The sequence below is a fragment of the Protopterus annectens genome, chromosome 1.part0, assembly GCF_019279795.1.
Source record: "Protopterus annectens isolate FY-2018-M chromosome 1.part0, PAN1.0, whole genome shotgun sequence".
In the NCBI taxonomy this organism is placed as follows: domain Eukaryota; kingdom Metazoa; phylum Chordata; order Ceratodontiformes; family Protopteridae; genus Protopterus; species Protopterus annectens.
In genome coordinates this window covers 662,855,047-662,871,264 of record NC_056725.1, presented here as the reverse complement: position 1 = coordinate 662,871,264, position 16,218 = coordinate 662,855,047, and the positions used below count along the sequence as shown (strand labels likewise).

The 16,218-nt window shown below is 39.4% G+C and overlaps 1 protein-coding gene across 1 annotated transcript in view; it reads right to left on the bottom strand.

Annotated features, from left to right (window-relative positions):
- LOC122793465 (cytochrome P450 2C15-like) overlaps nucleotides 1-16,218 on the bottom strand; it is a 792,888-nt gene that overhangs the window by 163,454 nt on the left and 613,216 nt on the right. Inside the window, exon 6 of the mRNA XM_044061543.1 lies at nucleotides 6,443-6,584. Within this exon, the coding sequence (XP_043917478.1) occupies nucleotides 6,443-6,584 (142 nt within the window). The remainder of the gene's footprint in view (nucleotides 1-6,442; nucleotides 6,585-16,218) is intronic.

Genomic DNA, 16,218 nt, shown 5'->3' with positions numbered 1-16,218 from the left:
CAACTCTGAGAAGTCTGTATGAAACTGAGTAGAGGGATAGGGCTTTTAGCCTATCTACATATGGTAGATTTTTGAGGCCCTGGATTCTCCTGGTGAGGAACCTCTGTGCTCTCTGCAGTTGTTGCATGTGCTTGGCAAGGTACATGCCAAAAGGGGCATCATACTCAATAATGGGTCTTATAAGGGAAGAATACAGGGATGTTATGACCTCCTTGTCCCTGGATGACATACCCTTACTTATAAGGTGGGTCATTTTGAAAGCCTTCCATACAATGGAGGCAACATGGTAGTCAAAAGTCAGGTTACTATCAACCTATGTGCCCAAATCCCTCATGTGTGTTTAAGACATTGTTATTAATGTGATAATTTGTGGGGACATCACTCTTCCCAAAGGGGATGATGATGCATTTTTTGGTATTCAGCTTGAGGCCATGTTTCTGGCATGAGTCATTTGTTTGGGTGAGACTCTCTTGGAAGATGTCCATATCACTAGAGGAATTGATGACAGCACAGCAGTCATTGGCAAACTTGGTCAGCCATAGCCCACTGATTTTGGCCTACACCTCAGAAAAGTATATCCCAAATAACAGAGGCCCCAAGACCAAACCCTGGGGTACTCCACTCATTACAGGTCTACTACTTGAGGTGGCTTCCCCTATTTTGACTAAGTGGGTTCTATCAGTGAGCCAGTTAGCTACCCATCTGGTAACATATGGATTGATGCCTAGTTGAGAGAGTTTATCTATTATGCCCAAGTTTGGAGTAGTGTCAAAGGCTTTGGCCAGGTCAAGGTAGGTAGTGCACACTGTCTTCCCCTCATCCATTGCTTTGGTGACTGTCTCAAAGAAGTCAACCAAATTTAACAGACATGACCTCTTTTTGACAAAGCCAAACTGTATGCTATTGAGTGTTTGGAGGTTGCCAATGTCCTTGTTAATGAGGTACATGATAATCCATTCTATGGCCTTGCAGATCAGGCTAGTTAGGCTGATGGTTCTATAATTTCCCAGATCAGTGGACTCTTCACCTTTATGCAAAGGGATGACAATGACTTTCCTCCACTCAGTTGGGACAAAGCCAGTATTTAGGCTTTGGTTGAATAGGGTGCCTAATGGTTCTGCAAGCAACTGCCTGAGTTCATGTAGGATGCAGCCTGGGATGTTATCAGGTCCCATGGAGGTTGTATTTTTTGCCTTTGAGAGAGCAGTGATGACCTGTTCCTTAGATATAAGGGGAAGGGGGCAGGTACTGGGAATGTCCTAATTTACTGGTGGGGTGGACAGAGGGGTGAAGTTTTTGCTGAATCTGTCAGCCAACAAGTTTTCTATATCCATGGCATTTTTATATGTGGTGTCCTTGACCACCAGTTTTGAACAGATCTGGGTGCTTCCTTTGAGATTGTGGACATATGTGAAGAAGGCCTTATGATTGTCTCTAGTAGAGGTGGCCAATTTGGACTCAAAGTTTGCTTTGGAGGATTTCACTAGTGCTTTTATTTGCTTCTTCAGGCTAACGAGACATTGCTTCCAGTTGGGCACCTGCTCTTTCTTGGTCCTGGACAACAATTTTTTTCCTTTTGCTATAGAGTTTATTTAATGTAGATGTCCACCAGACAGGTTTACTTTTCCTTGTAGAGGATAATTTAGTCCTGTTGGGTATTTCTGATTCCATTCATCTATATAAATGTGTGTATCATGCTTTGGTATACTTTTGGATACTGGTGCCAGTTCCTAGAGAGGGGGAGGGGGCTATGAAGCTGTTTATACCATCCCTCAGGAGGCATGGTTGACAGACCACTATGCTTTGCCAGTGATGGCCTTCATCTGCCTCCCCTGGGATTCAGGCTTCTGGCAAAGGGTCTTACCTCCCCTACAGTGCTTTTTTTATGCAAAGTCATAAGCACAAAATTACCAATGTAAAAAAATGTTTCTAAATGAAATTTAAAGGTTATGTTGCTAAATGCTAGGATTCTTAGCATGAAATTGCACTTATTGCAAGTATTCCTCACCATGGAGGATGCTGACATTTGTGCAATCAGTGAAACCTGTTTCAAAGCTGCAGAGAGTACCCCAGCCTCACCAGGTTACTCATCTGACCATACTCTCATACCCCAAATGGAGGGATGCAAAGCCAATGGAGGTGGAGTTTCAATATTTATCATCCCCTTTGGGGAAAATGGCATCCCCACTAATTATCACATAATGTACTAAGCACACAATCAGTCGTGAGGGACTTGGGCACCCAGGTTGATAGCAACCTGACTTTTGACCACCATGTTGCCTCCGTTGCACAGAAGGCTTTCTACATGGCTCACCTCATAAGTAAGGGTATTTCATCCAGGAACAAGGAGGTCATAACATCCCTGTACTCCTCCCTTATCAGACCCATTATCGAGTACAACACCCCCTTCGGCATGTACCTTGCCAAGCACATGCAACAGCTGGAGAGACTACAGAGGTTCCTGACCAGGAAAATCCAGGGTCCCAAATACCTATCCTATGCAGACAGACTAAAAGCCCTGTCCCTCTATTCAGTCTTGGACAGACTGCTCTGAGGTGACCTGGCATACAAGGCCATCCTAGACCCAGGCTTGATGGAGTTGCTACATATCCGTAAGTCAAACTCCACTCTTGCAACCCACATGCAAGACCTCAACCTAGTCTGTGACATTAATAGACCTTGTTGGTGTGATAGATTTGTGTCCCAAAGACTCCCCCATCTATGGAATGATTCCATCTCCATGTCAACCAGAGTACCTCACTACCCCTCTTTGAGAGAGGATCCTGGACAAATGAATAGGAAATAGAAAATACACCCCTGGGAGCCCACCTGTGTCCCTGCTGGACAGGGAAACAGGTACTGATTTTGTGGGAACATGGGCAAAATTCTTGGCTAGGCTTATAAGGGCCTCCGTCCCAATAGCCTAGTATTGTCCTATGAACCTATAACTGTCAACCTATAATTACAAAAACAACCCGGTCTGTAAAGAACATAGTAGCCATAGTAATGACTGCAGTTTGTTTACAAAGTATTACAAAGGGAGTTCCCTTTACAGATAAATACACCTGAAAAGAAAATAAGAAACCATTGTGCTAAGTCAATTTAGTTCTCTATTTGCAGCAGTAATGCACTGAATGACTTTAGTGAATACAGGAGCCCTGTATATTGGAGAAATAAAATGCCAATACTAATTCATTTGAGTTTGTAGTAAACAATAATAAAGGCAGAGCACACACACACACACACACACACACACACACACACACACACACACACACACACACACACACACACACACACACACACACACACACACACACACACACACACACACACACACACACACACACATGCAGACACACAACAACCAAACAGCTATAGTCCATCTACCAATTAATTTTAGCTCACTACTACGACTAAGTCCAATGCAGTCTTACTGGAGAGAAGAACTGGTCAGACTGATTCAGTTCAGAGAGTCAGTAACAACAACAACAAAATCAACAACAGCAGCAGCAGCCTTTTCCCACACACATCAACAACAAAATGTAATTAAAAAGTACGTATAGCAATGCATTTATGCTTGTTGCCATTAGCAGCTCAAAGGCACACTGATTATTCAGGTGAACTGTTATGATACCTCTGACAGACTCAATAATGGTGAGAAAATGGGGCTGTAGTGGCACATTACAAATTACCAGCTTTGTGTCAATAAATAATGAAGGCAGTGTTCCTTCCACAAATACCCACAGAAGAAAATCCAGGAAAAAATTATTATAGCTAAGTATTTTAGTCGGTTACCAGCCTTAACTCAAAGGTACACAAACGCTCCAGGTAGGCTTGGTATGGCAATCCAGACAGGGTACTATAAAGCAGAACTGGTCAAATCAATGCATTTCAATGTGTTGATAACAGCAACAGCCACATTGCCCCCTAAAAGCTACAGACACATACATGTGCAAAAACACACACACACACACGCCCTCACATTCATGCACATACACAGGTAATAATCCATGCCCTTTTGGTAGCATCAAAAGAAAAGAAAAGCAAATAAAAATTAGAAAAAAAAGATATGCACTGTCAATGGAAAGAAATATTTGTCTAACCTACCTATCCTCCTAAAGCACAATGTCGACCTGCAAAACATGCTTACTGGTTATGAAGAAAGGCGGGGAATTTTTTTCAGGAGTTCTCTTGTTGCTCTAGTCCTGCTCAGTTCTCTGCTGGTGCTGCTTTATGCAGAGTTTATTCTTCCTGAAAATTTCCGTCCAAAACTCAAGCAATGTTAGATCTTTTAGCATTCAATGGTCTCTGGAGTGCTTGAGTACAACAAATAGCAAACACATCACTACTGATATTCAGCAGGAGTGAACGTCACTCTTCCCTGTGAATAAGAACAATATCCAAGCCAAATATATTCAACATCTATGAAAGTCTACTTTTCCCAAAAATGGAGCTGTAAATACATACAGTAATGCAACGTCTCGCATATCTCAACCTCTGTTGATATTCTGTACCTCCATTCCCTAAACTGCTGCCAATTGTTATCTCCATCAGTTCCTCTTTATATCTCAATTACTGTTGATATTCTCTTGGCTCCTCCTGCATCCCTCCCACCAGCATTCCAGAGGCCTTCTCTTCCCCACTCCTCCTTAGCTCAGCCTTACACTTTCCTGTCCTATAACTGCTTGATTCTGCTCATATCCCTCTGCCTTACATTCCATAATTAAATACTTACCATACTAGCAGACACTAGTTTACATGCATTTCATTTCCATACACTACAGCATCACTTTTGGAATGTCTGAAAGCGTGATACTCTTATCTGTTCTGCAATGTTTGCACTTCTCAGGGCTTGCTCTGAAGATTTTCTTCCTGGGCCTCCACTGAAAACGTGCTCTACCTGGACTAACTATCCCAGTTAGCAAATGCAAATAAAGGAAGAGATGAGGAAAATGAAATGTGAGGCTACTGAAACAAAAAGTATCAAGTCTTTTGTTTAAGTACACAACTCAGATGGTATCAAATTTGTCTCCTAAAGAAATGTTTGTATCACAAAATCTGATAATCAGGAACACTTCACAATGTCAAAATCCTGAAAGATCAAATTTCATACGGCCGAGACCGTATGATTGAACTTTTGGAATCCCGACATGGTGAACGGAGATCTGCATACAGCGGGGAATGGGAGATTTCCCTATTCCTCACTGAAGTGTGATCTCAGAGTTGGAATATTTAAGTAGTGGGGTATGGGGGGGGGGTCTTGCCCCCTTGCAGAAACATTGAAATTGTTGGTGTTTTTTTGGGGATTTGTTTCGGAATTTCGATATTCCGAAACATTGGTCATATGGTCTCAATCATATGAAATTCAATGTTTCAGAATTTTGACATTCTGAAGTGAATCCTTGATAACTATATTTAAAATGAAAAGATCTTAAAAATGTAATCATTGGCAGAATTTTGATAAAAATGTCAAATTGAGAAGTTCTGCACCTGAAGGTGCAAATTGTGTGCTGAATTGTAATTGTGAGTGCAAGTACAGCTTAGCAATAAATGAGAATTTTTGAGACCTTATTCTGGCCATGTTAATGCTTCATCTGTAAGGAAGTATATAGATCAAATAGGAAATAGATTCACAGAAAATGCACCAATCTGTGAAACTTGAAAAAGAAGGAAGATTCATTGAGAAGTGTGAAGGTTCCCTGAGTTGTTACCAGAGACATCAGGCATATTTGACGAAGTTGCAAGTGAGAAATCTGCACCCACACCTGTTATGAGGAAAGACAAACAACAATATTTGGAGTGACTTGTTACCACCATGCATAAACTCTACTTGCCTGAGGGATTATTTTAGATAGTAATAAAACTCTCTTCTCCACAATGATAAGAATTATCTCTGGTTTTACTGAAGGACCAGTGATCTGCCCAGACCATCACAGTATAAAAATCATACTGAGGATTTTAGGTTTGTAACCACTGTCATATTACATATCAATGCTGCTCAAATCAAATGTATGAAAAGTTCTACATTTCGGACATCCAGGCAATTGTAAATCAATATGTACTAGAATTACAGGTAGGGAGGAAGTTTTTATCATATGAAAAGTGGGCACTAGTGTCGTCTGTATATATATTCTATGTGTTACATTATTTTCAGTTGCAGCACTCAAGGCTACACCTAGACAAAGCATTTGCTCAGAGTAAAATAGCTACTTTATGTGCAGTTCTTTTAATTGAGCCAGACCAGACCAGTATAACTTGGTTCCATTCGTGTACCTGAAACTGCTCATTCTGTCAGGGGCCAGATCATATACTAATGTTTTTGATTTATTCAAGATACAACTAAGATGAAACATGCATGTAACACTGAAAACAGAGAAATCTGCATACATTGTAATAAGATTTTATCCATGTTTCTTAGGACCAAACATTATTTACTTACCCAGAATGTGAGGATATTTTAACAAAAGAAGGAGTCCATAAGAAATTGTTGTGGAAGTTGTTTCTGTTGCAGCAAAAAACAGGTTAATTGTTGATGCGATTAAGTTTTCTCGAAAAAATTCACTACCAGGTTTATCTCTCTCCTGAGGAAAGGTGAGTAAATAAGTGATATGTCATAACACATCCTACCATAATTCCAAATAACATATTATGAGCTTTTATTCAGAAATATCTGTTTCAGACATATCCGTTATGCACAAAAACATCAGTGGCACATAATCAAAGACTTCTCATGCAAAGTTAGAACCTGTCTAGACAATGACATATCACTGTGAATCAGGATTGCAGATACAAGATCAAAAAGTAAGAAACACAAATGCTTAAATGATAGAATTTCACTTTCAAAGACTGAAAGAGCAAGCATTTGTAGTGCCAATTGACTCCCTTTTTCCTGCTGAATGACATTAACCTAGTCCTATAATCCAGTAAAGTTATGTTTACTCATTCTTTAGCAAGCTCCCAATTTCTGAACATTAAAAAAATAAAGAAAATAAAAAATAAAACGGACCGCCAAGGTCAATTACTCCACTTTATTTGGACACACCAAACGAACTAAACGCTTTTGCCGAGTACCAAGCCCAGCTTCATCAGAGTCATTTAGTCAAACAATAATACATTTTTAACTAGATAATTAGGCATTTAAAAAAAACAAGCATTGGTGCTCTATTAGTGACGTCACACAAATATCATTACATATTTAAGAAAACAGTACATAAAAATACATTAATTGAAATTTCCAATATATATAAAACTTACCATACTATCACCTAAACTTATCAATTACTAACCAATATAAAGGTGAAAATATAAGAAAACACTATATTAATGTTAAAAAAAACATATAAAAGTTTGAGCATATAAATATGTGTTTTTATTTCATTTCCACCAAAACAGTAGTAGGCATAGATGAATCCATGCCTACCCTAAATCATACTAGCCCTAAGTTTTAAAATGGGTATCAAGGTAATACCATCATTAAGTCCTGGCACATTCATTATTAGCCAACGTAATACCTAAGCAGGATATCTGAGTGTCCACTTCCATATCAGAAGTAAACTGCTTTGTGCTGCAGTGTGTCAGTTTGGCTCAACATTAAGGGGTATGTGTCTGGCATATTATAGCTTAGATTTATGCCATATTAAAGGAAGAGCGTTCACTGACTCAGTCACCCATATCACACAATAATCTATTGGACATTACAAGAGGGGCTAGACAGATGAATACTGTTATCAACCTAAAAATGCTGCAAGGGTGTGCCAATATTTATCTAATAGTATAAATAGAATTGTCCCTAAAAATGTGGACTTTGCCCATCAGCCTGCTGTTTGTTAACACCCAGAGCAAACTACAAAGATATCATGAACCAGTGTTAAAATAAAACAATACTACTATGTAAATAATACGCCTGAAGAAACACCAACAGCTTGAGACTTTTTACAAAAAAAAAGTTAAGCACTTTCATTCACAGCAGGAACTCCTTCAATACTACTACATCAGTTCTGATGAAATTCTTACTATGAATTAAAGCACTTGTATTCATTAGACATTAGGAAAGAGTATATGATATGGGCACAAAAGATGCTACTTGGAAGAAGTGAAGGTGTAGAACTAATCCACAATAACAGAAGGGGAGGATGGAGCCATCAACTGCTGTTGGTACTCAATTTACCCCAGACCAGAGGAAATATTGTTTCACTGAGAGGGTTATGATCCCTTAGAAAAAGACTGTCTGGATTAGTACTGGGTTGTGAAATCACAGAAGATATCAAGATGGGATAGGATAACTGAAAAGGGTTGGGAAAGCCAGGGGGGGGGGTGGAGACTGCAGAAATATGCAGTGATGGGAGTAATATATTACAATAAGTAATATATTACTATTTCTAGGAACCAGTAATATAACTAGTTACTTTTTCAAAACAGTAACTAGTAATAGTAATATATTACTTTTTTTAGTAACTAGTAACTTAAATGTGAGTTACTTTTGCTTAAACCAGTGGTTCTCACTGTGGGTGATATAGCCTCCTAAAGAGGGATGTAACTTCCGGGGTCCCTATATAGTATGGGGGTCTATATTATATCATTGAACGCTTAAAAAAGCGAACGCTGATTGATCGACCTAATTTAAGCGAAAGCTTAGAATCTCGAACTGTCGGATCAGCGATTTTTTCCCAGGGAAAAAAATCGCTGATCCAAAACACGTACACACAACACAAGCACACCAAACAAACAGAAATCCACACACATACACCTAAAATCTGATACCTAACCCTACACTAAACTATGCACACACCACTAACTACCCACTTACCTTAACCCAAACCCTAAGGTCCGTCACTATCGCACACTCACCTCACCCGCTCCCTAACCCTAACTCACTTAAATCCGCCCTAACCCTCATGTCCACTCAATCGCACACACTCCTAACCCGAGCCCTAACCCTAACTCACCTAAATCACCCTAACACTCACATCCACACAATCGCACACTTACCTGAATTCGACCGGTAACTTTCCACCATAACACTGAAAATACCGAAGCAACAGAAATGGACAACTGAATTCTTTCCCTATGAAAAAAATTTGAGTTTCTGCTGCTTCGATATTTTGCAGTTTCGCAAAAATAAGTTCGATCAATCAGCGTTCGCTTTTTTAAATGTTCGAGGATATAATATAGACCCTAGTATGGATAGTAATCAGATGTTAGGAGGTTAATAGACACTTTGAAGTGGCAATCTGGATAAAAAATTACAACATAATGTTGGCACAAACTCATAGCATGTAGCATTCATAATAGATCATTAGAAGTAGTCTGGAGCAAAATTGGCTTTATTTTTTTAGCACTGCAAGGAGGTGAAAATGAATAATGACCAGACTCCAGCCCTGCCCTGGTACTGTGGGACTCTCACCCACTAAAACATCCCCTAACACTGGACAATTCTAGCCTGCCAGAGATCATATCCTTACCTTGCAGTATAATAAATAGTATTGGTTCTTCATATCACCATCAGTCGGAATCAAACTCATCAGTTGACCACCCAATGCCCCAACTCACTACACCAAGCAGGACGCTTCAAGTGGATCTATGATCAACCAGCTTTTGTCTTGACAATATTTTCTTATGTTCTATTTAAAATTCTTTTCAGGTTTCGATTTTTAGTTACTGAAAATAGACAAAATGTGACAGGTTTTTTATAGGTCTTGTGCTGTTGGCTGGTTTGGTTTAATTATTATCTGTGACGCTCCTAGCTGTAAAGACTGGTCTTCTTCTTCTCCTTTCGGTTGTGCTCGTTAGGGATCACCGCAGTGGATCATCAGTCTGCAGAACAAGTGGCAGTGGAGTTTTACATTGTTAAGTTGCCAGCACAGTGCTCAACCTTCTTCAGAAGGCACACGCATGCAGACACTCACACCTAAAGCCAATTTAGAATGTCTAATCCACCTGCAGCATGTCTTGGGAATGTGGGAGGAAACCGGAACACCCTGAGGAAATCCACTCGAACACAGGGAGTGTAGATCATAGTGTGTGTGTGTGTGTGTATGTGTGTGTGTGTGTGTGTGTGTGTGTGTGTTGCACTTTTAAAGCCACTGTAGTTCATGGGCACATGCATAAAAAGTACTGAGCACGTGCAAGCAGAGTGCCATTTTGTGTAAGCAGCCGGAGTGAAAGCATGTATGTGTGTAGCAGTCAGTCAGTTAGCAAGTTCACTTACGTTTTAACATGTTCCAGTCATCCTTCCTGATGTGTTTGCGTGTAATAAATATCTTAAATAAACACCCAATCCTCATCATCTTATTTGAATACACAAGACTAGTGGCATGTTGTCTGAATGGGATCCGAAGTCAAAACTTTTTGAAACCATGAGGCGCACAGTCAGAAATGGAGGAATATACAAGAGTGACTCAAATGACTCATAAACAGGTCAGAAAATATTTCCAGGTTCTTAAACTCATTTAAATGATTTTTCCCTCAATGAATATAAAGCAAAGCATTATAAACCAATTACTGAATAAACAAAATGTTCAAAATTGCGACATATTGAAAAAAGTACTTGAAATAATTACAAAAACATTTGAAACAATATCCGAATCATATAAAATGTTCAACAAAGAGAAAACAACTGTATTTTTCACAATGTACTACTTTTTCACATTAACTAAAGCTATTCAAAGTATCTAAAGTGTGCAAAGTGTTGGCAGTGCGTGTAGTATTACAGTGCAGTCTTTTTAAAGAGTACAGTTATTTCAAAGAGTCTGTTGTACAACTGAATATAATTACAAGTATCTGGTGTGTGTTTGACACTTATTTGGCATGGCAGAGGGATTTCACAGACTTGATCCGCTTGTGTTTGATAATAATATTGCTGAAAACTGGAGAGTGTTTGAGCAAGAATATGATATTTTCATACAGGCTGCTTTTTCTGATAAAGACGCACATAGAAAAGTATTTATTCTGCTCAGTTTAGCTGGGTCAGAAGCCATTGAGAGAGAGAATTCATTTGTGTATGCATCTGCTGTTTATAGAGAGAAGGGGAAAGACTGCCATATTGTGGTACAGGCTGAAACATGGGAAGACTCTGAGTGCTTAAAATGTAAATTTAGAGAAATTTGCAACCCTCAAACGAATATTACAGTTGAAAGGCACTATTTTAAACAAGAGATCAAAGCCCTGGTGAAAATTTTGCAGCATATATAACTGACTTGAGAAACAAGTCACAAAAGTGCAGATCTGATGATCTGAGAGATGAGTTGATAAAAGACAAGCTTGTGTGTGGTGTTAACAATGATGCAGTGAGAAAGATTTTGCTTTGTGACAGTGATTTACCTTTAAGCAAAACCACAGAGATCTGGCAGATGTTATTGTTGTTTTCAGCTTTTCCCCGGTTAGGGGTCGCCACAGCAGAACTCCGATCTGCTAATGATTGGCAGTCAATTTTTATGGTGCCAAGGTGCCAGCCCGACACCCAACCTTCAATGAAGGCACGCCCATTCACGTATGTCTTTCGAATGCCACTCGACCGTGGGGAGGACATGCAGACTCCACACAGAATGCGCTCCAGCTGAGAATCGAACTTGAGAACCTCTTGCTGTGAGGCAACAATGCTACCACTGCACCACCATGGTTTCAGAGATCTGGCAGATATATGATCTTATAGAAAAGTACACAAATATGCTTACAAATGATAAGAACATGCTTGCAGTTTCTTCCAACATGAATGATGATAGTATGCAGCACACTATGGCTGACATTTGGACCCATCAGAGTCACAGTTTCTTTGGTGTCACCACCCACTGGATCGACTGTGACACACATCAAAGAAAGTCAGCTGCTTTGTCATGCTGCAGATTACAGGGGAGGCATCCATATGATCTCATAGCATCAACTCTTGAGAGCATTCCCATCAAGTACAAAATAGATCAAAAGGTGCGTCTTCTCAGAATGTGAGAGATCTGAGACTACAAGCATTCTGTCCCAAGATGAGAATGATGATGGTGAAGTGATTTACAATAGCGTGACAGCCATGCTGAGTCAGTCAGGGCATAGCAAGAACACCTATTCACTGCCTCCCCATCTGAGATGTGCAGCATGCACAGTGAATCTAGTTGCCATGCAAGATGCTGAATCTGCTTGTAATGATGCATAAAAAGATCATGTGAGGCACCATTGCCAAATGCTATGCTGCTGGGAATAAGGCTAGTCACAGCACCTGAGCTGCTGAGATAGCTCGAAATAAGTGTGATCTGGCATTGATTATTCCCAATGCAACATGATGGAATCCCCCTTTCTACACGATGCAGAGAATTCACCTCATTGCAACTTAGGGTGAAGGCTTGTTGAATGAGATATGTGAACAGATTGGAATTGTCATCTTCAGGCCTGCAGAAATGACCTTTGTTGCTGAGTTTGTGCAAGCAATGCAGCCCCTGGCAATGGCTCTAAACATCCTGAAGTCAGAGCTGAAAAGCTTCATGGGAATCCTGATCCCCATCATTACATGCCTGAAAAACAAGTTGTCTGAATCCAGGCAGTCTATGAAGCTTGTTGTGCCACTAGTTGATGCTCTTCTTAAAGGCATTGAGGCTCAGTTCAATCATCTTATGGAGTGTGAAGAGTTCATTTTGGCTAGCATAGTGCATCCACAGTTCTGTTTGTGATGGATGGACAGTGAAGAGCAGAAACTCAGAGGCAAGGCTCTGCTCCTTGATGCCATGCAGAAACTGGATGAACCTGCACATGGGTCATCTGAAGCTTCTGCATTAACTGCCAAAGACAGCTTCTTCAGCTTCAGTCAATGCCAGCTAACGTCAGCATATCTTCTCAGATGGATATGTATCTGGCTGACCCTTCCAGATAAGTATCGTCTCTCAACAGTTACTCTATAGTCAAGAAGATATTTCTGAACACTAATACAGCTCTGCCAGCTACTGCTCCTGTTGAATGCCTGTTCAGTCTTGGTGGACAAGTGCTGACTGCAAGAAGAAATAGACTCACAGACGAACACTTTAAAAAGTTGCTCCTTCTTTGAGCCAACAGAAATGTGTAGTCGTGAGTAGTTATATAAAGTGAAATTTTGGTTGACGTTTTTGTGTTAACAGTCTTGTTAAACCTATATGACATTTTCTGTAAGCATTTTTGCATCCTCAGCATTAGTTTCAGCAGATTAGCCTAATATACATTGTTGAAAATGTGATGGGTTGTAACTTGTTATGGGTCTTGTGTTGCTGGCTGTGTGAACTTTGGTTTAAGTATTAAATTGTGGCTCTCTGACTATAAAGACTAATCTGTGTGACTTTGTAAACTGTAAAATGCTATTCATCATTATTGTAACACTGTATACAACTGTAATACACTTGTATATAGTGCAGTAAGCATGTATTCCTCACACACAAGTCTGTGTGAGTAAATCTGAATATGAGAATTGATAAACTATACTTATGTAATAGTAACTCAACAGCAACTAGTTACTTTAGTTAGTAACTAGTAATAGTAATATATTACTTTTTTAGAAAAGTAATAAGTAATATAACATATATTATATACATATATAAGTAACATATCACTTTCACTTAAAAGTAACTAGTAAAAAAGTAACTAGTAATAGTAACTTATTACTTTTATAAGTAACTAGCACAACACTGGAAATATGCACCTTCGTGGACAGACCATGTAGCATTTTGTTTCCTTTTGGTGTCACTATAAATTGTAAATTAATGAAACCACAAGCCAGTCAGCATTCAGGATTTGGGAAGCTGGTGTTGGATCAAGATACACAGGCCACACTCAAGTCCAGCACAGTCCTTGCACCTTTAGTGCCAGAGAATATTTCAGTGAAGCCACTGTGGGTTTCTGTACCTGTCTGTGGTGGCCAAAGTCTATTATAAAAGTTTATTCTGAGGAAGAAGGTTTTGCTAGGAGTCAGTAACTGGTTTGGTGAAATATGAATATTATATATATAATTGGTATTTTTGGTAAAATAATGAAAAAAATCCCGTTTTTAGCATAACACATCAAGGCATTTAATTTGGTCTATGTTGGTTTAGCATTTCAGTTGCATCTTTAGCTATCACATCAGGGCCAAAAAGCAAAACACATTTTGGATGCAGTGCAAATTATTTTCTGATAATGAAAGTATAGTTTTGTTCCACATATTTTTAATTGAAAAAAACTGGCATTAAATGAATATATTTTAACAGTGGAACATTCTAAACTATGCTTGTGAGGCATATTAATTGTCACTGTTTCAGAAACAATATAGCTAGGGATTCAGAAATGTCACATCCATGATGGCAGCCAAGCCAACACTATTTAGAGTATGTGCAGGATGTGCCCCAGTGCTCATTAACAATGCATATGACTAGCCTATTGCTAAATCTATCAGTGGTTATAAAAATCCACAAACAGCTGTTGTAAATATTGACTGAAGATGAACCCCTGCAGTAGCTGGTACAAAGGCTCACACACATTTGGTAATATGGATGCAATTATTTAATTTTGTAAATTAGGAATACAAATATACAAGGGAATGTGTTGTGGAAAGAAGGAAGGAGGGGAAATATAATTTATGGAGGAGTGTATCGGATATATTAGCCCCACCTTCCCCCCAAAAACAGAAATGGATAGAAGAATGCAAAGGGAGATGAGAATGAAACCAATGCTTCAGAAGACAATGGAAAATGAGGTATGAGACATCATTCACAGACTGGAAGCAGAAATAAAAATATATACTATATTCCTAACTTATACGTATCTGCTTAGACTGCCAGCACAAACCTCACATTTTGTATAAAGCAAAACAGAATTATTATAAAACTTTTGGTTGTCTTCCTTGGACTTTATAATAAAAACTACTTCAACCTTCTTTTCTAAAGTTCTACTCTCTCCCACCATCATAACTGTAGTAGTTCTTTTCAAACCTACCATCATGCACCTTACTACCTGGAACACCTTCTGCCATATTTAATGTTTTTGACATCATGTATTCTTCTTACCTACTCCTTAGTATTTCATTTCTACCTTCCTTCCCCACATTTCATCAGACCTCTCCCCAGTCACACTGGCTTTTTGACACATTCATCTCCGCGCCCGTATGACACCTCCAACATTCACCTCTTTAAAAGCTCCTGCATGCAACCCTCTGTCTGCAAAACAAGCTTTACATTAAAACAAAATTAAAACTGAAGGAACTGTTCTCCTACAGTCTCCTCCTACACATTAAGCTCTGTGGTGACATTTACCCTAACTCTGGACCATCACCATTATCTAAATATGACTCTCCCCATCCCTATCCACACCTGTCATCCCACACAGCACATCCACTATTGATTCAGGGCTAAACTTACTCCATACTAATAGAAGCATTACCAAACAAAATAGCTTACTTGCATGCATAGCTGACCATGCATTCACCACACATTTTCATCATCCCTGAAACTTGGTTGAACCCAGGCATAAAAGATGCTACCCTTCCCTCCCCCTCCCCCCACCACACACACACACACACACACACACACACACACACACACACACACACACACACACACACACACACACACACACACCTGTGAGTGCACACACACAAACACACCGACATTGGCTACAGTTTCTATAGACTCAATTGTATAGAAAGGAAGGGAGCAGGCATTAGTATAATGTTCTCCAGTACCCTTAAACACTCTCTCTCTCTCTCTCTCTCTCTCTGTCTCTCTCTATAACCTATCAATCCACAAACTTTCAGGAATGTTAAAACCCTCATTTCCCTTCACACACTGAACACACAGAAAAATCTATGTATCATTGCCTTATACATCCAGCCATGAAACATCGTCTCTAAAATGGAACATACTCTTTCCTAGATAACATCAAGCATCCCTTATAAAACAGTTATTGTTGGCGACGCAAGTACAGACTGGCTCTCCCTCACTACTCATTCCCCAAACTCATCGCTAATCTATCTGGCTTCACTCAAATTATCCAATCCCCCAGGTAAATTCAAAATGTCCAATAACAAAGAATCCATTATCGACTGGATATTGACCACAAATCCAAACAAAATATCATCCTCAGAGACCTTACCAGACACACTTAATGATCACCTCCCCACCTTACTATCCACATACGCAGAAAACATCACTTTATTAATGCATATAGTCTAACCAACTTTAATCCCAACACATTCATATCCACTATAAAAATGAATAAATTGGAATCTACTTAGAAACA